Source organism: Styela clava, chromosome 2 (genome assembly GCF_964204865.1).
Source record: "Styela clava chromosome 2, kaStyClav1.hap1.2, whole genome shotgun sequence".
NCBI lineage: Eukaryota > Metazoa > Chordata > Ascidiacea > Stolidobranchia > Styelidae > Styela > Styela clava.
The window spans coordinates 20504325-20527675 of NC_135251.1; the positions used below are offsets into that span (position 1 = coordinate 20504325).

Sequence of the window (23351 nt, forward strand, 5' to 3'; positions counted from 1 at the left end):
GGTAGTAAGATGTGTGTCGCAAGGGAATTTCTTAGTCGCTGAATAAAAACTACATTTACCCCTCTATGCATTAGTCCCGCAAACTTAAGAGAATATGCAGAATTAACGGCTCAAAATATGCAAAAGAAAAAAAGTGTCCCAACCTTCCCCACTTTCCCCTACTGCGTTGATTCGAGGCAGCGTATTCATTCCGTGAAAGGCGTTCATCTGGGACTATCGTGTGCACTGCATTTTTATTAATCATGGTTCATTTGAAAATGCGTTATTATAAATCACACTTTAGTTTAGTTGCAATATTCAAAATTGGTTTCCGCGAACCTTGCATAAATTAGCTTGAAATTCGCATGAGGACATGTGACCCACACGTGTATAATGCTTTTCATGAAAATGATAGTTTTGAACATGTATGTATGTTTATTTGCCTCAAAAAACGGTATAACAGAGACGGGATACATGTTCAAGACCTTACTGGCCTAACCCACAGATGTGCGACATGCACCTCAACAAGTATAACTGCAGTTCAGGACTGCTGCGTTATAGTAGGACAACAGACATGAAATATATATACAAATAAAACTCTTGTACAATACACAGGACAACGAGGTACGGCACCACGACGATATGTACAATAGTCAGTTCATGACATGTCCATGTCCCAGGTTCTGGTGTGAAGGGATGGGAATAGGGTATAAGTCGCATGTTTGTGTGCTATACAATAGATTGTACGAAACCAGTAAAAATTTGTTCGAGACATGAACTTGCCAAAAACCAACGTTGGGTGGGACCACGACTCAAAAGAATTATGTTCTAAAAAGGTGAACAATAAATAAATGACATATGCAGAAATTCTTTGTTTACACTCCAGTTGTTAATCATAAATTTTATGCGACAAAAGAGATGAGAACAATAGAGTCTAGCTAGCACGCAGGCCTGTTTGTATGCACTAACTTTTCAAGACACGCTCAAAACGGACATCGAAAATTTCGCAATGGCAAAGTGTAATCCAAAGTGTTACGTACGTGCGAAACAAATTGTTGGACTCCTCGACTTTTCTCTCCTCCGAGATAAAAATTAAATAACTCAAAGCAAGGTCTGATTGGTCTTTGTTACGGAAATAAACATGGAAATCAGTGCTCGGGGAACATCCAGTGGCTAAAGGATACGCATCATTGGCTAGAGTTTGTTATGGTATGACGTCATTGTCGCGGCAATGTTTCCTTTGCTACGAGATCTAAAAAGGTATCTGATTTTCGACTACCTTGTAAATGTAATCCGCTGGCATCTGCGGTTCGTTTTTGTGTAGTTACACTAAAACCACATGCCTTTGCACACGATATTGTAGTCGGAAATACGTATGCTAATGCGAAGAAGGTATTGACTGTAAATTGCTTGTTTTGGCCATTCTTTCAACGGTTTGTCAAAATTATAGATTGACCTTGAAAATTGTAGTTGAAAAAAACTAGCAATTTGTGAATTTTGGTGGGCGCAGTCTCAATGTTCACTCTGACAATCTATTATTTAACCTGTCCTGATTTGCTAAAGTGCTGTGATCGCATTGAAGCATTTTCAACTGTAGGCTGTAAACATTTCATTTAGTTGGTGTGTAAAAGCTTTTGCTGCCTTAGCTGCTCATTATCTTCCATTTTTCTCTGGTGTGGCTTGCATTGTTTGGACTAAAGTTGGCTGAATTCTTGTTCTAACCCAAGTTTCTTAAAAATTTATTAGCCTACTTGAAATTTATAAAATTTATTGCGCATACCAAGCTCTAGATTTCATAGCTAATGATTATATTGACACTATTTAAAACTTTTCAACTTGTTTGTAACTGTAATATAACAAAAATTGTCTTACTCAACCAGTAATTGACTTGATATTGGCCGATTTCTGATCTATTAAAAAAAGTTGAGTAATGAAGCGATGTACTTAAGAATGCTGAATAGGATACATACTCAATCACAGTCCAGTTGGCCTCACATATTCAGAAGCATATTATCTAACCCTACTGTGTCATTGGGGCCTATAATAGTGATTTTAATTTCTCTATTTCAGGATTCTAAGGCTGAAGAAGTCAAGTAAAGTTGATACTCGTGTATGTACTTCATCTGTCAGACTGTCTCAGTAGACTAACTCAACAAGGAATATAAGGTTTTTATAAAATGTAATTTATCAGAACTGGCGTTACTATTTGAGCTAGAAAAATTTTAACATTTTATTCCCATGAAACTGGATCATTATTGTCATTTTGAAAACAAATCTCAACAAAGAAACTACAAATCTATTGTCCCAAAATTTCGATTGCTTTTGTTTTATTAGTGGCCTTTTTGATGTTGATATCATTGGTAAATGTTGAAAATAGACACACAAAACTGTTTCACTGAATCAATCACTTGCTTGACTTGTTGAGCCAACAAGAATATACTAATCGAACATGGTTCTGACTTCATCGATGAATAAGTCAGAATAACTTCAATGTCACATATACACTCAAAGACTTTAAGTAAAGAGGTTTTTGATCATGACACTCTTCCATTCCATCCAGTGTGATATGTGGCATTCCATTCATTACAAATCATGGGTTTATGAAATGACCCTGTCAAAACAGCCATTTTTTTGCTATGATCGCTATCTGCCTACTGAAATGTCTGTTTGACAGGATTGCTATACTACTGTTCCTTTTCAATTATAAATTTTGTTCATCCACAAATTGGTCATTGAAATGCATGGCATTTGGGATAATGTTCTCTCAGAAAATAATAATCATGAAAATTAGAACATTTACTCAAATTTACCTTAACCTATTATAACCATGTAGACTAACTTTAAATAATATTAGCTCTTTTTAAGTTTTGGGTAATTCAAGTGAGAACAACCGAATGTTCATCACAAATATGATATACATATACGAATATGAATTGTAAACAATCATATTCTGAGCTAAAAAGATCAATTTGACTGTGAATGTCCAATGAAATTTGCATGTAATTTTTGAATGTAAATGAAAGATGAATTTGATTGCTTTCTATCAAGAAAGCACCAATTTGTATTTTAAAAGGATTAAGAATGAAATTTTGTTTTCTATGAGAAAAGCAGACTTGTACTGTATTGGTTTTCAGAATTGAATTAGTTGTCCAGTATAATTTATATCTGGTGTATTTAGTATACAAAAAGTATATTATGTTTTATTTATTCTTTCATTTACATCCAATTAAATGGAATATATTTTGCTGTAAAAAAAACAGGTTTTGCACAAAATAGACCATAATTTTTATTGATATCATTGTTCGGACATAGTGTTTAGTCCAGTAGTTTTCAACCTTTTTGTTGGAGCATTTTCTTTATCATACATTGCAATTTTTGTGGCTTGAAACGATTTTTAGACCCTCAAGACTCATGAAAACTCATGTTTCCCGGCCTCCGGAACCAGTCCGAACCAGCTAGCTGTTACGGTCTAACTTGGCAATAGGAAAGATCATCCCACTCCTTTGAAAATTCCTGGCTACACCCCTAACTACCGGTATCTGTAGGAGTTGTATACTATAAATATATATTGAAGCTCCCTTATATTTACAAAATAAATCTTTATAAAGTGTAAAAAGTTTAATAATAGTGGCCGGCCATGCCCCCCCCCCCCCAAAAAAATAAAAAATTCAACATTTTTTTAATGCAATTTGCGGCGGGGCATAAATTCTTTAACTAGCCTTGTTCGGAGCGAAAGGCACGAGTCATCTTCGTATTACGTCATTGTACAAAAAAAAATGGACTGGCTACGCTTTTGGGCCCACCCTGCCGATAGGTATTTGAATATAAATATCTAAGCAATATTCATATATTAATATAGACTCTCGGATTTGAATTTAAACTTGCAGATATCGCTGATCGAAGATAGCGTTTCGGCCATTGCGTTTGACTTTTATTCGATTCTGCCATTAAGTTTGGCAGTTTTAAGTTATTCTGATATTAAGTTTGGGTCGATGGAATATATTACTGCTACCGCTTCATAAATATGGATTTAAATAAAAGTGAATGCCATTAAAGGTGCTCACAAACAGATAAATGATTTATATGAATCGTTTTTGTCCATGTAACTATTCCTGACACAATTCCGGTGTGTTTTATTTTGGTATGTAAAAGTTAGTCTAAACTGCTGCAGTCGCCAACCGACCCTCTTAGCCGCCGTGGTGATTTTTTTTACAAATTTGTACATACCCCGCCATTTTTTGGCTAGTTTATTTTAGCCTCAGAACAGTATTTTGATGATCGTGATCGAATTAGTCGATCGTGATTATTGGTGACCACCATATGCAAATCACTATATCAATAAATCAAATGGCTTAATTAAGGTTAAAACCAACAGCCATTTAGCAGTTATTAGTATCTCCTAATAATCTCGTTAAACACTTGCCAATATGAGTGACACACTCCTTTGTGAGATCAAAATCCCTCAGCAATCAACAAAATTACATAGTCAATAATTTGACATCGTTTGCCTCGACGAAAAATTGACACCATGAAAAATCCGTTTTATATATATCGGCACCAAGTGGAGACCAGTTAGTTAGAGTCCCCGACTTTTGAATAAAATTATATTCAAATTAAATATATGTATGACAAGTTTAACAACATATTGAAATTAACTATTTTTCGAAATTTTGATAAAACACTTGATTTCATATTTCAGTGACATATACTAACCGGTGTGAAGCGATAAGGAGTTGCCAATGATAAACAGCATCGTCATATTGTGCACTTCCCACAAATAGTTTTTGAATTTCAAATATGATTATTACTTTTATTTCAAATCGATTCTATTTCCTGCGTGGTTAAATTTTGCCCATCACGAGGGGCTTTTTAAATATTTATTTTTCTTATTTATTTTTATATATATTCTGTAAATGAAGTTATAGATAATCGAATGGGAACCCAAGTCGATTGGGTAACCACAATGCTTAATTTGAATTTTATATAATAAATATAATAAATAAACAATAAATTTTATAATAGTTAGCCTGTTCTTTCAATTTTTACATATTGTGTGTTATGCGACAGTCTCTTGAGGATTCTCACCCAGTCCAGAAATTATCCGATTATGATTCGAGAGAAATGATTGATAGCTGGCTATACATGGGTGAAAATAATTTTCCGATAACAACTTCTCTCGTGTGCGAAATCGTTTACTGATATAAATACGGTAAAAACGGTGAAGGCGATATCAGTTTCTTAGTTCCTCGATCGGCGCTGTTTGTTCAAAGATCTTCGGAACATCGACTTCTTGAGTAATAGGTTGTCTTAGCTGTATTTAAATATCGCTATCGTCCGATAACGAAGCGGCATTCTACTTTCTTCCATATCTTGAAATATGACTGCCGGTGAGTCTATTTATGGCACATCGATGGATTATAGACATATCTAGCACAAACTTTTAAAATAAATATTTAGAAAAGAATCGCTTAGAAATAGAATCATGAAGTATTAAAATTGACTACCGCACGCCGCAATTCTACTCAATTTGTAGAAATATTTAAAACGTTAGCGATTATTTATTATGGCATGAATTTAATTTCGCATAGTTTTAAGAGAGTCCATGGGTAAGTCAAAGACATATTTTTGCGAGTTTTTTTTTGTTAAATTTGTGAATTTTTCACGAGTTGAGAATATTATTACAATAATAAAACGGCGGCAAAAGCGAGGTATATATTGAACTAAATCTCCTTATTTTTTTTTATTTGCAGAACACGGACCATTCCCGCCGTTTGGTGGATCTTGTTCCGATTTGAGGTATGACTCAATTTTTATAACTAAACACATTATTATGTATTATATTAAATAAGCTTTATGACAAGGGTATAAAAATTCTTAATCTGCAACAGTTTTTAGTACTATTAGGGTTTTCGCACAATTTAAATTTACTGATTATGTGAAAATAATAATAACAAACTCATTTCGTTGTGCATTGGACGTAGTCAGTAGCAGAGGGTACAAATTTTTCGTTCTGATGTGTGGTGTTCGAATTTTTCTTATGAATTAAATAAACTCTTATTACAGTTCCCGTCTCGGATTACCAACTCGAAGTCCATTCGGTTTACCGCCACAACCATCGCCGTTTGTCGCGCATTTTTATCCTATGGTAAATTCTGCTAGACCCACGATCCAACCACCGATACTCAATCCTGATCCAGCACTTACGTCATCAACACCGGGGTCTTTTTTAGCGTCTGTCGCTGCCCGAAGAACAGATTTACTATATTCAGGTAAGATTTTTTTTTTTGCAAATTAATAAAAAATTCTATGAACATATCAATAATGAAGGCGCGTTACAGTCCATCTTGCTTTGCATTCAGTGCAGTATTCTAATATATCTGATTAACTGATTAACACAGGAATTTCAATACTTAGCATTTTGGTCATAGTATATGGTAAACGACTATTGGTATTATTTGTTGAATATTTCCTTTTTACTAAATATGATTAGTACATCTCAAGCATTTATCAGTGAAGCTCGCGGACTTCTATGTTATGAGTCGTTTGTCTTGTATTACAATAAGCTAAATCTGCAACTTCGTTTTGTAGAATTCTACAAGAATCTATTGAAAACTGCTGTAAAGGCTCAACCTTTTATATCACCAGACGACAGTGTTGGAATAGAGAATAAGGTATGTTAATGAAAAGAAAACATACTGAATAATATTTTGGGATCTTTTGTACAAATCCCCACCACTAATGTAAAAATGTGAAATTTGATAAAAACACCCCCGCAGTCCAGCGCAGTTTACATTCCTAGCCCTTGCCCTTACTGAAAAGTTACTGATTTTTTTTATATTTTAAGCTGTGTCAGTTTTTTTTTTGCTGGGAGGGGGGGGGGGGTCTTTTGTCTTTGGGCGTCAAGTTCGTCCAACAGATGTGTTTAACTTCATTAAGCTTTCTTTGCATTCATTCAAGGTTTCATTGCGGTTTATGAACGCAAAATACGGGTATGACGCTCAATCACGTTATCTTAAATTGTTTTATTTTTGAAAATAATTTGCTCAAAGTGGGGTCACGGGGGTCACGCGCACACACCCTGATGTGAAGGATCCGCTCCGAGTAAAGTTTCAGACGAACACTCACGTGTAAGAAACTACTGAACAATATAGAATTATGGTGGTGCATCACGGGCCAGCTAAAGCAACTTTGTTACTTAGAGCAATAATTTTTTGTAGAATTCAACAAAATTCTCTGAAACGTCACCTTCCCGAAAAGGTGAGAATATACAGCAAGACGCTGGAAGAATTGCAAGTTTAGACAATTACGCAAATCCTGCAGCTCAACTTCGAAGCTTTTACGGTATGTTGTTTATTTTTATGTTGCATGAGCCCTTAACCGTGTCCGTGTTAGTTCTGTTACGTTATATTCAATTTAGAGTACTATAATTTAACAGGACTTTTAATTTTCATCTATGTAATTTGCAGAGGGACTTTACGGAAGACTAACCCCAAACGATTACTTGCTACGTCTTCGTGCCGATCAAAATAATGGACAATTTTGTATTCCCAATTTCCGTGGCACTAAAAACGTGACATCACCATCGTCACCAAACTGGTCAGCTACTTCAACGAGTCCGCCGGAAGCAGTCAGTGCGTTTAGCCGTGTTTCGTCATTGAAACCACCCCAAACCAGTTTCAACCGCTTTCATCTGCACCAAACCGGAGCCTTTCCGGCTCTTTCTTCTTATGCTATGAAAACTCGCGCGAATCAGCAAAGGGATTTCAAGCGACAATCGAACGATAACTCAAATTCCTCGTCGCAGAATAACCCATCTCCCAACGCAGATTCCCAGAATATTTTGAAAACACCTTCAAACATAACATCTCCACCCAATGGAATTCATTCTCCTACATCAAGTGTTTCAAATAATGTAATCGCAAGTGATTCGTCTGATGGACGCCCATCATCAGCTTATTCGTCTTCCGAACGACTAAAAAGTAAGCTTACTTATTCAGTTATCCGGTTCATTGAAATTTTACAAGCTCAATTGAATAATTTTTTTTTTTCATTTTCAAAAGGAAAAAGACGTTCGACTGGTTGTGGTGACACATGTCCTATTTGTGGTGTCACCGTCAGAGAATCGGAAATGCAACAACATTTGAAACAAGAAATTGGGAAACTGGACAAGATCGGATAGTAAGATTTTTTTGGCAATTCTCCCTTTTTTAAATTATTCAAAAGAATCAACCATATACCCTCGAATGACCAGAAAATTTCGTCACGCATACGCTAAATTGTTTTATATGCTTTGCATTCATTTTTCTACTGAAATACCTTGTCAATATTTAGGAAATCGCAGATTTTATATTCGTTTTCTTTCAGTATTTTTCATATTCTACTAATCCTGCCTTTTGCGGTTGTTACCATAAATTCCGTTGCCAAAACAAACGAAATTAAACAAATTTCTTTATAGCAATGTGACTGATTCGTCTTCATTAAGTTAATTTTTTCTTTTCTAAGCGTTAATGAGCACTTGCCATCATGTCGAGCCGGTGAAGTCTTTGAAAATGTCGACTTTTCACCATATGCCTATGTTTGCTTTTCGTATTACAAGACGCGCAGTGGGATCGTATTTTCAAATTCAAAATGGCCGCCGTTCAAATAAGAATATAATGAACGTGATTGATGTTTCGCACCCATATAGCCGCGTCCCGAATCCACTGTTTATTAGATTACATCGAATAAAAGATAAACGAATCAGAAATTACATGTGATTTCACAGTAAATCTATGTTGTATAATTTCTTACATTTATTGGTTTCGTATGTTGACTAGATAAATTTGCAAATCTTCTTCATTCTTGCTTGACAAATGTACATGTCCTATTCTAAGATTGCAAAATTCCTGACTTAAAACTTACATATATAACAATCATGCGTTTATGTCACAATCGACCCGTTATTAAATTATTTTAATTATAACAAGTGAGTTCGTTCCGCTTGTCAAATTGTTTTCCAATTGGAATCTTGTAGGAACATAAAGAAAATGTGCTTCTATTCTCTTGATTTTCAATTATCATTTTTAAACGGGCGCGTTTGGGAAGAGTTTCAAATTTACTGTTATTCGCATACTATTGTGATATAGAATATTTTTCTTTTAATTTTAGTTAGAAAAAGTTTTACAACCAAGCATTATTACTATTTTTTTTAAAAAAAAATTTTGAAATTTTATTTTCAGTGAGGTATACCGAAATAATTTGAAAAAACATGCAAAGGCTACCAGACGAATATCTGGACCGACATCATCGCATTTGGTAATATTTTTTCAATATTGATCATTTAAACATATTGTTTTCTTATTCTGAGTATATTCAAATAAAATATTCATGTTTAAATCACATCCAATTTAATGAAATATTAAAATAATTTTAGTCAATGCAATCGGATTCTTCGATTGCCGCTACGACAAGTAAAAAGCATGACGAGGCGAATGACAATGATACAACGAGCAAAGAAAATAGATTTCGGGTAAGTAATTGAGAAATTAGCGTAAATTACGTATTATGCTGCTGCTATAACGTCCATTGAATACAAATACATCTAATATGACAGAGTGCATTAGACTCCGACGAATTGTCTGGTCTGAATGGACCGCGATTTTAATCTGTCATAAAATCTCGCATAAGAGTTGCATATAGGAATAACAGGAAAGGAAGTGATTATGTTTTGTCAATTCGCATCGTTTGTTCTTCTACGAATAAAACTGGGAAAATGATCGTTTGGGTACTCCCGTAGTGTGTGTAGGTTAGGGTTAGGCCATAATGTTATTCCGATTTTCCTTGTTTCGTTCTATTACGAGTTCGGGGACTGTTTGTGTTGGCCAAGTGAATATACCCCCTGCCCATAGGTTTCAGTACCTCACACAACTTGATGTAAAGCAGGCGAACAAAATTAGTTACCTCCATATTGGTACACACACTTCTGGAGCGCCGCGTTTTTAGACTGGTTTGCAAGGGTTTTTATAGATGATATTTTCTCCAGGGCGGGCCTTCATACTAGAACAGTATGATTTCTGTCGAGAGAAATATACCCTCCTTATTTCACAAGCTTACTTGATGTGTACATGATTATCATGCGGCGCGACGACTGTTACTGCTCGTTGTTTTTTTGCTTCGCAATATTTAATACGAAATATTTTCCATGTTTCTGTTTTTAAGAAACATTTGATATAACATTCCGGTCTCAAATCCACATTCATTCAGTGCTAATACTCGCTAAATATTGGTCATTTACGCACGCGTTGTCATATTGTCATATAAGTCGATATGATTAATACACTCTGGCGGTTAAGAAAAAGAACTGACTCCGGGTGCGGCGCCTCCCGGATTACACTCGGCAATTTATATCTGTCGCTGTCATGCGCCGAACAAATTTACTTTGGAACGAGTATGTGCCGTTGATATTCGCATCATCAACATGATTATTCGAGCAGGTTGTAATAATGGTACATTTGTGGTTGCTTAGAAATTGGTCGTTCCTTAGGAATGGGCCATAGATGTGTAGCTTCTCAGCGATGAATTTTATCCATCTATCGTACTTGACTGGGTATGAATACCTAAACATTGCCGAGATGTTACATTTGTGATTTGCCAAGTTTTTTTTTCTGTTTGATCTCAAGATACCTATGAAAGACGCGGTATAAATTATCCAATCTTAATCGCCGTATTGTGATGTGCTCGATGTCCCGATAGGGCGGGGTTGGTTGCCTTGTCGCTAGCGAGTTGAATTATTAGCGTTATTAATTCCATGGGATCAAAAGTCGATTAAACCCGATGATACACTGATGTGAGCAAATACGCTCGTGTTTGAGACGTAAGTTTACTCCGGTAGCTATGTATATTTCCGTTAAATGACACTGTTATAAATCATGAACAACTAACCATAATTTTGTGTTATTTGTAGCAATTTCTACCTGATATTTCAAGTACTTACAAAATCAGTATGAGATAATTTGTGATTGTTTTACTTTTATATTCGTCGTGATTGGTAGTTTTTTGTAGTCTTACGTATATTTTAGTATCGAAATGACTGCTGCTATTCTGTTCGTTTTTATAAGTCCAGATTATTTGGTCTGTAACTGTTTGGTGTTGTTTTTCTGCTTTATAGTATGTTATAATATATTAACACGCCATCGCGGTCGTATTTCAAATAAAGTCTAACGCAATCAATCATCCAATAAAAGTTTTCACAAAGTTTCGAAATACCATTTTGTTTAGTATATCGCAGTAAATAATATTCTCGAATAATAATATTTTCAATTAGAATTTTTTTAAATTTTATTTTGTACTATGAACAACGCTTAGATATGCCCAGGATCCTAAGGATCTATAGTTCACAAAAACAAATTTTGCACACACCCCGCGCCAATTGAAGATTTTTTCTGGTGGATTCATTAATGGACTACTACTTTTTAATAAATATTATAATTTTATATACCGATTTTATTCAAAAAATATCTTGTTTAAATGAAAGAATTTATATGCACGACTACGACGCTTCACCACCTAGAATGTCTTCTAAGTAATTTTCGATTAACCTTTGTTAAGCTAATTGTTTTCGAAACTTTTCTGATAAAACAACCGGCTGCTCCTCCCAATCTTGCCCAGATAGACTGACAAGTCCAACCCATTGAAACTTGATTACCGTCAACGGTTATCATTAGATAAACAGAATACATTTAATAAACATGGATGTAGCAGCTTCGATTGTGTTTAAAAACTGCTTAGTTAGCTTATGGCGTTTACGTTTGACCCCTGGCGTGAGATAGGGCGCAGGTGCGGGGTAATCATGACTAAAAAATCGACTATCTTAAAATAATTAGAGACAAACCTGGTAAATACTCCCAGGTGTGAAAGCGTCGTTTGGATTCGTTTAACATTTCTGCCCTTGTTTAAACAAAATTGTAGATAGATTTCGCCGTATAAGCATGACTTATACTTGTTCCACCCAGGTGTGAGCCACTACTAACAGCGTATGAAAGCGGACATGTTCATTTTCCTATCATAAGTGTTTGCCTAGTAAGGGATTTAATTTTATTTCAGTATTTCGTGCATATGTTTGTCTAGACTGGACCTGGTGAAGGTATCGTACGCAAGTCTATGTTGGCTAGTTTTGTTATTCTGTCAAATGGGAATCTAGTTTCAAAATTAAATCAATTCAAATTAAAAAATTTGGAAAGTACTAATTTAAATTTACTCATAAATTTATATGTTCACGTCCCTTATCACGTGATCGTCAAAATGAAAATGACAGCACTGACGCCACAAATCTGCGTCTCGATTCTTAAACCCTCCGTGACGTTTTTACATGTCACTAGAAAAACTACCAATACAAAAATAAAATATTATTTACAACATGTATCACTAAACAAATATAGTATATTTTCACCAAAACTAGTTATAATTCTGTCGCCAGATCACTGTAAATTACTCTCTATACTTGGAAACAAATTAGTCGTAAACATATTACAAAATACAGTCCAATGTAGTGTGTCATGACCCTTGATCCCGTATTAGCACAAAACAAACGAATCGTAAAATTTATATGAAGATTGACACTAAAAGCTAGTAGATTATCGTCACTCGTAGAATATGAAATATGACGAAAGCTAACAAACCACCGAGATCAAAAGAGCTTCTTAAGAACGGTTCCGATTGTATATGGGTGCATAAGGCCACACAATCAGTTTGATTTATATCGCCATGGTAAACACCTCGCGGGTCAGTAAAATATTTCAACATTCAAATGTTCATTTTTCTTCGATGTCTTCTTGCTCAATTCATCCGCGCGCAGTTACTTTAAAGAAGAAAGGCGCCATGCTTCAGCCCTGTTTTTCCACACGCACGGTAATACACAATTTTCCTTTTATATGAAGTGTATATGGTTTCTTCAAGGACGGCTGTAAATCTGCCTCAGGTTCTTAATCTCAGAGACATATACTGTATCATTTTACCAACGTCATATGGCGTTATATGATTTTTGATAACAATTACGAAAATAACAGTTCCGCGATTCATTACCGACTTTATAATTGAGTATTTTTGGATACAATTTCCCTTTTACGCATAATGTTTAGTCAATATTAGCGTATTTCACCCATTTTTGAAGTGTTTCGGTTGCTCAAAAAATTTATTCAATGACATTTTGATTGTCAAATTTATTGTTTTATGATATTTGTCAAGATCGTTGTTAAATTGTACGTGACTTGTCAACCACTTACCGGGGGAGGAAGCACCAATGTCCTCATTGTAAAGCAATACATACTTAAAATATGGATTATATACCATCTGCTTTAATGATGTGAATGTATTTCGAGGACGCCTATTGTTTTTACAACAAACATAAGAAAATTATCTCCTATATTACTTCTTTTAGATTGTAAATGTGATGTCAGTGTTATAATGTTAATTAAACATGGTCGTATAACACGCGCTCCTTTTCATCTTGTCGAAGTCAAATTTTCTGTCTAATCCGTATTACATATAATAGCGAGCAAGCCAACCAAAAATATGCTATCTCTTACTGTCTGTTCATTGTGATGTTGAAGGCTGAACTACCAAACAGATTGGTGTTAATTTTGTATTTTCTGGATAGCAGCACATGCAAAAAATCAATGCGCTTCATTTTATAATTCGAGGGTTTTTGAAGCAAAAAGACGGGTTAATGTAATTTGAAAATTACGAAGAATTAAATTATTTTCAAACTGGTTCTCTAATCAAATTCGGAAGCGATGTTCAAAAGTTAGAGGAGTATAAAAATTAAAAATATGTTTCAAGTTTTATCGATCGAATTCCTCCTTTATAATTTGTTGAATGTAAATTTGGGCTCACTCACAGAACTCCGCCTTTCTACTTGCGATATGGGATTTTATCCACCATTTTGTTTCACGTGGTTTATTACATCGCAAATAATTTGAAATGAAACTATTTTTATTTTAATAATTGATTATATCAGTGTGAACACACATCAGCCACAGAGCTAAATCATCATTTATCGATTCTAATTGACATAATGCGATTCGAATTTGCGGCGTGACTTGTTTTCAGTTGTGTGTGACAAATGCTAATTGAATTGTTGATATGACCGAAACCCCAGTCAAGACAATTAAATCAAATAATTTACGCTCCTAGTATGGGCCACAGATGGTGTGTGTCGTTTATCAGTGGTATATAATCGATCAAAGAATGCCCCACTATTCTATTTTAAATATATATATGATAATACAAGATCATTTGTCTTACACTGTTTTATGACACTAATCCGAACGATAATGAAATTTGCTTTCCAGAAGGGTGACCCGCTTGGCAAAACTGTAATTGAATATGCAAACAAATATGTGATTTTTCTAAAATGTTGGCGTTGGAGAGAGAAGTTACTTATGTTTCTAAAGTTTCTGAGAGATTTCAAATGTGCACTTGTTACGCCGTAAATTTCAGCTGTAATTATGACGTTTTACATATGCATAATTGCCTGCTAGGTTTTTATCGAAAACATATGATATGATTGACGTAATGTGGGTTTACGACGTATATCTTGCTTGCCTGTAGAATATATCGCACTCGAACCATCGTTCTTCATAAAAATTATTTTACCTATTTTCTCTTGGTATGTAGCATATATTATTAATTTATATCTATCCTTTTAAATTTAAATAGGTCTGTTTTTAACGATATAATAACAGAGAAAGGTCTAAGATATATATTTTTTAAATTCTAATTAAATTAAAGTTCTATCCTAATACAATAATCGCAAAATGTTGTTCAAAGTAAGCAAGAAACTTTCAAATGTTTATCCTCTCTTTAACTTTGCGTTTTTAATTTCAGACTTTCCAGAAAGTGCGCGGGAATCGACTTGACCGCTTTAACAGCAGAGTGGGTCAGTGCCGTGTACCTGGGTGGAGAAACGGAGCTATGTTCTCTGGGAAGCCGATGGCTCCTTGGATCGATTATAACAATAACAGTATCGCCGTGCAGAGCAACAGAGCACCCATACAAGCGAGATTTGAAGGAGTTCGTTGTCCTGTCTGTGAAATTTCATTAGGTCACATGAGCAGCCATGAGCAAATTTCTGACCACGTGATGCATTGCGCGGGAACGAGGGTGAATTTTTTTTAAAATCTGTATCTTCGTTTTACTTGAATTCACAGCGGTATTTATTTCAATAATTATTCAGTTATACAGGTGACCTAAAAACACAATTCATAAATTTTTTATTTACTCTTATGATAAACCGGGGAATTTATTTGACAACTGAACTTTTGTTTGTGTATGATTGTACCCCAAAGTTCCAGTAATTTAGGACGCTTTGCGCAAAATTTATCTTCTCTCTGAAATGCGTTCTCAATGATCTTTTTGGCGTTGGAGACATACTTGTAAGCAAAATAAAATTTTTATTTTTATTTTTTCAAGGACGACAAAGACGTCCCAGGAGAGTCAGGAACAGTAGTTGACGTTGAAGATGATGATGGTGCGTTTGAAGAATATGAATGGTGTGGCGAAACAAGAGTTCGGGCGACTACACTTGTACATAGAGACCTGCTTGCTTCCACGCCAGGATTCCATGTGATGCGGAATGCGGAAAACGAGGACTCTGACCAGGTACGTTCTCAAACAAGTATTCGATTTTTCTATTTATCATACAATAACGCGAGAAAACTGCCATCATATGAAAAAAAACGGGGTCTCAGGTATTTTACTAAGGCATGGTAATTGCTATCAGTTAAACGTCCGGAATGAGAGGTCATATTTGGAAGGGTGACCGTACATTTGAACCCACATACATTTGAACCCATGTATATATCCGCGAATTCAATTTATATGCGGGTGCTAAAACCCATGGGTTAGTATGGGTTCAAATATCCGTAAAACGAAAAAAATTCCATAGGTGCAATTGTCGTGGGTTCAAATGTAATGGAACCATTTGGAAGAGACAGTCTTGAACTGCCCTGTTAGGTTAACCACATTTACCTTCCTGATTTCAGAAATCTTCCCCCACATATTTTTGCTCTAAGAGCTCCAAACATTCGGCTTCTGGAGCGGGTATACAAATGATTTCCTGCCTTTTTTATCAAATTTATCACTCTGCCCATTTTGGAACTCTTCCTATGCATAAAACTACTTTATTTGTTCAATCTTTAATAAATCCTTTGCTAGTGTTATGCGCTAATAGCACTCCCCCTTTCTGTACAGTCTGAGTTGTTAATTATGTGTTCATGAGAACAGGTATTATAGGGCTAATAAAAACCTAAAGAATATCATTAATGGTAAAATTTCCCCCCCAAAACTTTAAAACCTTTTTTTTCTCCTCGTTTGGTAAATGTTGGGGGTTTCTAACGCTTGACCCAATGAGTCAATTGTCGTTGGTATTTCTACATTTTCCTGAATCCATTTGCATGAATATGTGTTTTATTCTTAGGATCTCAATGTTGAAACGGACGAGACTTGCGAGTATGGCGTTGTACAATATTCTGATAAAGATCTTGTACCTCCATCTACTGATGATGAAAATGATAGAACTCCATCATATGATCACGCAGAAAAGGATACAGGATGTCTAGACACGTAAGGATATTTTAAATCTTTCATATAGCGTGGCTCGAAACGCCAACTTTAACCCAACGCATGAAGGACAAATTAAGACTCCAGAAGTACTCTCTCAAATTTTTTACCACGTCTATGTGCGTTGTGGCTGTGAGACCGTTCGATGTTGATTGTTTAAGATTTCCAGCTGAGGACGGCCGGATATTTCTCGGGGTAGCTCATTTATAGGCGGATTCTTGTTTAGAGCTAATGCATGCCTGCACAACTTTCATTCATATAACGACTTGTGCTTGTTTTTATTTTTAAACAGATCACCCGAAGATAAGACGATGGCTTTCTCTCATCCCAGCACAGTTGTTGATAATATGAAACGAATCAATATGGAGTGTCATTCCCCTTCTGTCGTTGTCCAAGCTCTCCGTTTAAAGATTCAGGAATTAGAATCGTCAAGTCAGGATAATCGATGTTTGATATGCATGGTAAGTGAAGTAATCGTTTGCATCTTGTGGAAAACCGTATTTGTGGACCTTTTTTTCTCAAAAATCCATCGCGTGTCAGGCGCACTTGAAAAAACCTCTTTTTTACAAAAATCGATCGCTCGCCTTAAAACCCAATGCGCGTAATGTACGGATCAAGTCGTGCTTTATTGCCCACAGTAAAAACCACTACAAGTTGCGTCTTATAGACTAATGCGCCTTGTTTGTGAATAAAAACCCGATCTTAGCAGTTTATCGACAGGCCACTTGTGGTCCGTGAAATACGATATGACGCCTCTTTTTCGTGACGGTCATGATTTACAAACACTGTTATTGAGAAAAGTTCCGGGATATTGATTGTAGACAATGTTGAACTGCAGGTCCTTTCTCCTTGTTTATTTTGGATCCGTATGTGGCCGTAGCCACAACGATACATGAATGAGACAGTTTCTAAAAGTGATGAGGGACGAAAAAAAACGACTAAATTAATTTTTCTATTTATATCTTTTTTGAATGTTATCGTAGTAACCTGACCCGACAATTATTGTGATCTTTATCTTTGCAGTCATCAGTTTTTCTTGTTTTGTCTGAAGAAGTTATACCAAGATCTAACGAAAGCTAACAGATATGCTTTCTGTTTCGTAAAAAGAGATTTTGTTTTGTCATTAATGTTATTGAACAGGTTCATATTCTTTTCAGGAATCTTACAAAAATCCGTTGGTGTCAATTCAATGTTGGCATGTGCATTGCGAAAAATGTTGGTTGAAAGCTTTGGGAGTTAAAAAATTATGTCCACAATGTAATATGATTACGCCTGCTTCTCATCTCCGAAGAATCTTCTTATAGTATTTTTTATTATTTCATTAATAACATTTGCTTTATGCTTTTCCTTCAATACAAACTTTTATACATACTCGATCGTATGAAAAAAAAGTTGGCCTCCTGTGTGAAAGGAGAGCTTCAGAACGAATGTAGTGAGCTGTACAGGTCGCGGGCGATTATGACTTTTAATAATAATAAATCACAAGTCAATTGGCAAGTAAGTAGTTTTTGCATCTACCAATTATAATTCTGTGCCATGTCCTAAACAACGTCGCTGAAAGCGCCGCGACTAATGGAAAAGTTATAGTCCTCTGTGGGATTGGTACGTACATGTGCTGTTTTTGCAGTTGGGAAATTTTTGCTGTGGATTAAATCCGTATTTGATATATCCCAAACCTGTCTAGATATTTAGTATCAGTTTTTGCAATTCCCAATTCATCTTTCAACACGCACGAGAAAAGCCTTGGCGGGTTGGGAACAATAATAGAACTGTTCATTTTCTTTTAAAATGCTGAAAGCTACTGAAGAAGAGAGGTTTGCACCACGCTTTGGGTTGGACCCCCTCAGCACCAAGAATGTGACGATGCCATACGCGCTGAGATCTTTTGGTGATATGTGCGCCAGCCAAAATACTTTGTTAAATACTAGATTAGTAGTAAATATGGGTATTGTATTTGCGATAGGAAAGACTCAAATGCGATGCTTATTCAAATGTGAAGATAAAAGTAATAATGCCTATAAGGTTACACACCTATTATCCCCAAGTGGTGCGGGCCCCGCATGTCGTTCCGATGCCTCAAATATTTATTTCGAAGGCATCCTCCATAGCCGGGGTATACAGAACTGGGTAAAAACTGAAATGCAACAAAATCTTGAAGTTGCAGGTGTTTATGTAAGTAATCAATACACCGCTATGAATTTAACCTCAGGTTCCGCTTATTGAAGGCTGGAATAGGATTTAAAAACCACGAGACAGTATACGCGGGGACACCATCGGGGTGTAAATGGGTCTTAAAATAAAAAAAAGAGACCTTAAAATCTTTTGTGACTTGGATGGTATGTCACTATAATCCTTTAAACTGTCGGATAGAAATGTATGGTAAACAATCAAGCGAAACTGAATTAAAATGATTCACAGCTTTTTAATTGCAAATCAAGTATCTCCTACAGTTTCTGTTAGCTTTTTACTATTCTTCATTCCCTTCCACATTTTGTCGAGTTTTTGTGATGCATATTTCCACCCTTTGACGGGGCCTACGCCGATCAGAGACTTCCGACTCTGTGACCAGGAAGATCTTTTTACAGTATAAATTAAAGCATCTCTAACAGGATCTTCAATATTAGCATACCGCGCTATGTTGCGAAGAATTTCTTCAGTGTCTCGAATTTGTATTGCATTTCTATCAAATTCCCTCGCCATTCGAATCTGCACTCTCAACGGAAGTTTGTCCAAGTAAACATGTCGCGCTTTTGGTGAACTGTCAACTTCTACCATCGCACTTTTTACGTTCCAAGACACAAATTCTTTGCAATCGGCTGCTATAGATTCAAGAATCGGGTGGTAGAGGTCTTGAAATCTTGTATAATTTGGCTCGACTATGTTGCTGACTTTATTTTTGTCTTCGCCAAACTTCATTCGAAAATCGCCTAAATAACTCAAACCAGCAATGGTGTGGTACAGTTGCCACTCAGAAAATACTTCGGGAAGCATTAGAAACGATGCATACAGCGCACTATGATAATTACGTCTCATAGCAAGCATTAATTTCGGATTGTTCTCAAACCTATGTCGTATAATATTTACAGGTTTGTGAAGTCTCCCTGCGACATATAAATTGTCCCAATTCAATAAATCGCTTTCAAGTTTTTCATTACTTATTATGCCGTATTTTATTATTCGTCCTTCGCATATAATCAAAGTATTATAAAATATATTTGCACCATAGTTTTCTTGAAGTTGGGCAATTCGTTCAGCGCCTAATTTTTGCATCAACAATGAATAATGGTTCTGATTTAAACTCAAATTTTCGCTGTGCCATTTTAAAGGATCTTGGACAGCAAATATGAAGTCTAACATGTTAGCTGTGGGATTTTTGTGACCTTTTTGGGCAAAAACACCAGATCCATAGGCAAATGCAAGGGACATGTTTCCTCCATCCGGGAAATGCATCAATATTCTCTGAAATATACTTGATGTATTGGACACTATTGGTACATTCGATAGAAGACAACTTAATATTCTCATCTTTTATATGTAATGGATTCACTATCACTGAATAACAATGACAAATACAGTAAAGCAATGTTAAATGAAAATACCTACTCAAAATTAATAAACAGATAGAAGGTCCAGTCAGTTTTTCACTTGCTTATTTACTGGTATTAAATTTTTCTAGCTATGTTAAACTACAATAATTTTATACAAGCTTGAGTTCCAAAATATGGCAAATAAAAGGTGACCATTACAATGCATTGATTTAATACACAAGAAAACCAACAAAAATATTCAAAATGCAACTTGGCTTATCTCACATGACAAGTATTCTTTTACTTAGGACTTGGCATACAAATTTTGATGGCTCCTTCCTAAAAATATTCAAGTCTTGCAGATCCCCTGAACAATTGATATTATAATCCAGTCCAACCCAACCTTACTTCCACTTTGAATACCGTATATGCAATGGGGCAATTCATCAATTTTCTACAAAATCGTATACTGGCAAATGGCAATACACATAGGATATTTGAATGTCCAGTACCTCATACCAGTAACTGTCTCTTAAAAGATGTGGGGCAATCAATGTTCAACTGCTTTGCCTTTGATTTCAAAATACAACAACTACAATAAAAAAGACAAACTACACAGAAAATAGCAAGTGGCATGTATCAATAATAGCAAGATATACCCTCATGCAGAACAGATAAGACTATCTGGACTACAAAATAATTGAATTGTCTAAATGGCTGCAGTAAAATACTAATGTTGCTGCATGAAGCATGCACCCACTCAACATTACTAAATTTGTGCTCATCAGTCGTAAAGGAAGTTATTTCCTCTACAAGGCAATATTCTCCATTTTAAACAACTATTTCAAAGGTTTTTCTCAAGTTGAGCAAAATTTCAGAATGATACATAATATATTTACCAGTTGAAAATCAATTACTGTATTGGCTGTAATAGATGTTGGTAACTTGCATTGACTAATTCTAAAACTTAATGGAACTGAAGGGCGTATTGGCTGTATTTTTATACCTGCACATTCAATAGTTCTGTGGACAAGTTATTGAAATAACAAACTTAGAACAGCTGATTTATGCATGAAATTCTTTCATTTGAAATTGATTGATTCATTTCCTGCCAAACATGGTGAAAGGTATTTGAACTGCAATTTAACTACGTAACTTTGCAAAACCCATACACGATTTTGCCATTTGCACGATCAAAACTACCAAAAAATGCATTCTGAAATAAATTGGACAAAGTGACTTTTCAGCTGTTCAAATTCGATATTTTTATTTACACACTGTGCCACTGAAAGTTTAATAATGTGCTCATATGGAATAGATTGAAGACCGCTGATATAATTTCTATTTAAGAACATTATACAAAGTCCACGAAAACACTTCTACTAATGTATCATCCACATGATTAAATTATTTCATACATACCACTTCCTAATTTTTTAATGTGGCATCAACTAAGGTATTTTCACCAGTGTATTCTATTACATTGAACTTTAAAAACAGCATATTTTCAGTTAGACAAGTTTTTTTCTTACATTGTATATGTAGATAATTTAGAATTCCAATCCTTCTGGTGGTTGTTTAAGACGGCTACACTCTTTCAGTGACATCTTAACCTTCAGCTCTGACAATACAGATTTTATAGTATAAGCAGGTTGCCATCTCGATAAACAATCAAATGAACTTTCACAAATATGTCCGTTCGAATCGACCCATGGTGCATTAAGCTTCGATACAAATTTGACTTTAGGTGGTTCATATGGGTAGTTTGGCCCACAATGGATGTGCACTGTATAAAATCGACCTTCATATGGCGACCCATGAGGTCCCATAATTGTACCAGTCCATTCTGTCATGAACATGTCATCTTCCTTTTGTAAACCCCAACTTAGTGTTCCATCACCACCTTTTTCTCCATCTTCTAGCTCCTCGAGAAGTTTAAAGCTTCGAGGTATTTTTATCTTAGCCATATGTTACAATTTATAAACTGAAATACTCTGTAGTAAAAAGTAAACTAGTCATATTCACTTTGACAGGAAATAGATCATCACAATTTGAAAATGAACATTCAGCATTGAAATTACAAATGACCAAGACCAATAACGTATCTTACATATTGATCTGAGTTGTTAATGATGCTTGAACTTTTGATTCAGTTAACCTATTTTTCCCCGCATGCACAATGTCACACTAAGCCCCAAGCAGAATAATAGGATAGGATTTACATATTTATCCCGGGGGAGAAGATAGCCGAAAAGGCATTTTAATCATAACCTGAACAACGGACTTTCAACCTGTTATCACTTATCAGTCCTGTTATGTTCAGATGTTGGGTATGGCATGCATGGAGTTCATGGTGGAGAAAGCGGTAACCGCCCTCAGTTACGTGAACCACCCGACAGGCTGCGGGTGCCGGCGAGGAGTCCAGCAATCCTCTCGCACATAATTATCTCTACAAAGGATTTGAACCTATGCATGGTAATCAAAGCTTACCAAAATAACAGAAGTCAGAGATCAAACTCCTGAACATCTATTTTTTCACATTCATAATATTTCAACTTTCTGACAATTTTATGCTGTTTGCACTGTTTTCCAGTTTTCAGTGAGTTTTTTTCGGTAAGATATTTTTTTCAGTAAGCTAGATGTTACAAACCAAATTCTACGTCAATTCAGCAATTAGTCAATTTAAAATGTGAGGATACACAAACAGATAAATTCAACAGTGAAATGGTGCATATATTCTCACGCTAGAGTAAACCCAAACGGATTGAAACAAAATTGACGGCTAGAAGTCTAACTACAGAACTACCTTATGTATTCCCATCTGGTTGAGAAACTCCGATGGATGGGATCGTTCTAAATCTAAAATGTCATGGCTCAATGATACCCCCGTAGTGGCGAAATCCGAATCTTGCTAGGAATTTTAACGAAAATTGTGCTTGTTGGGCACGAAATGTACCCACCGTGTTTTTCTGTAAAAGAGACTAAAAGATTGTATTTTCCGATAGAAGTTTATCACATTTATTTATTTCAAAAAGTGTTTCAGTGGGTGAGATTTTCCATGCGGTAGGCCAAAAAAGTCTCATTTTTGATTGAATGATAAAATATTTCTGAGCTGCTGTCTGAGCTCTTGCTGATTAGCCAATGTTACGGAAGTAAACAAAGAAGTCGATGTTAGGGTAAACTAAACATCCAATTCCAGTTCAGTTTGAGGCTCCGTCATTGACCCGCGCTATCTCTCATGTCCATTGT

The 23351-nt window shown here is 35.5% G+C and overlaps 3 protein-coding genes across 8 annotated transcripts; 1 reads left to right on the forward strand and 2 right to left on the reverse strand.

The window, feature by feature from the left end:
- The first annotated feature begins 1182 nt into the window (after positions 1–1182).
- Positions 1183–17946, forward strand: LOC120336878 (uncharacterized). 6 transcript variants are annotated; one of them, XM_039404650.2, is made up of 15 exons: positions 1183–1239; positions 2050–2145; positions 5730–5775; positions 6043–6248; positions 6568–6650; positions 7197–7320; positions 7446–7958; positions 8040–8157; positions 9198–9273; positions 9392–9487; positions 14842–15117; positions 15427–15615; positions 16433–16578; positions 16868–17036; positions 17733–17946. In XM_039404650.2, exons 4-15 carry the CDS (start codon positions 6122–6124, stop codon positions 17877–17879), a joined length of 2064 nt encoding a protein of 687 aa, XP_039260584.2. In that variant the 5' UTR covers positions 1183–1239; positions 2050–2145; positions 5730–5775; positions 6043–6121; the 3' UTR covers positions 17880–17946. The 6 variants fall into 6 exon arrangements, with proteins under 6 accessions (XP_039260584.2, XP_077966158.1, XP_039260586.2 ...); XM_078110032.1 differs by having other exon boundaries at positions 1214–1239; positions 2050–2158; XM_039404652.2 differs by having other exon boundaries at positions 1233–1371; positions 2050–2158.
- Positions 17947–18552: 606 nt separating this feature from the next.
- LOC120336879 (phosphatidate cytidylyltransferase, mitochondrial-like) lies at positions 18553–20100 on the reverse strand. Its single transcript, XM_039404653.2, has one exon. It carries the CDS (start codon positions 20098–20100, stop codon positions 19009–19011), a length of 1092 nt encoding a protein of 363 aa, XP_039260587.2. The 3' UTR covers positions 18553–19008.
- A 27-nt stretch (positions 20101–20127) lies between these two features.
- Positions 20128–22119, reverse strand: LOC120336880 (ubiquitin-conjugating enzyme E2 variant 2-like). Its single transcript, XM_039404654.2, has one exon. The coding sequence runs from the start codon at positions 22067–22069 to the stop codon at positions 21653–21655; it is 417 nt and encodes a 138-aa protein (XP_039260588.1). The 5' UTR covers positions 22070–22119; the 3' UTR covers positions 20128–21652.
- Positions 22120–23351: the final 1232 nt, after the last annotated feature.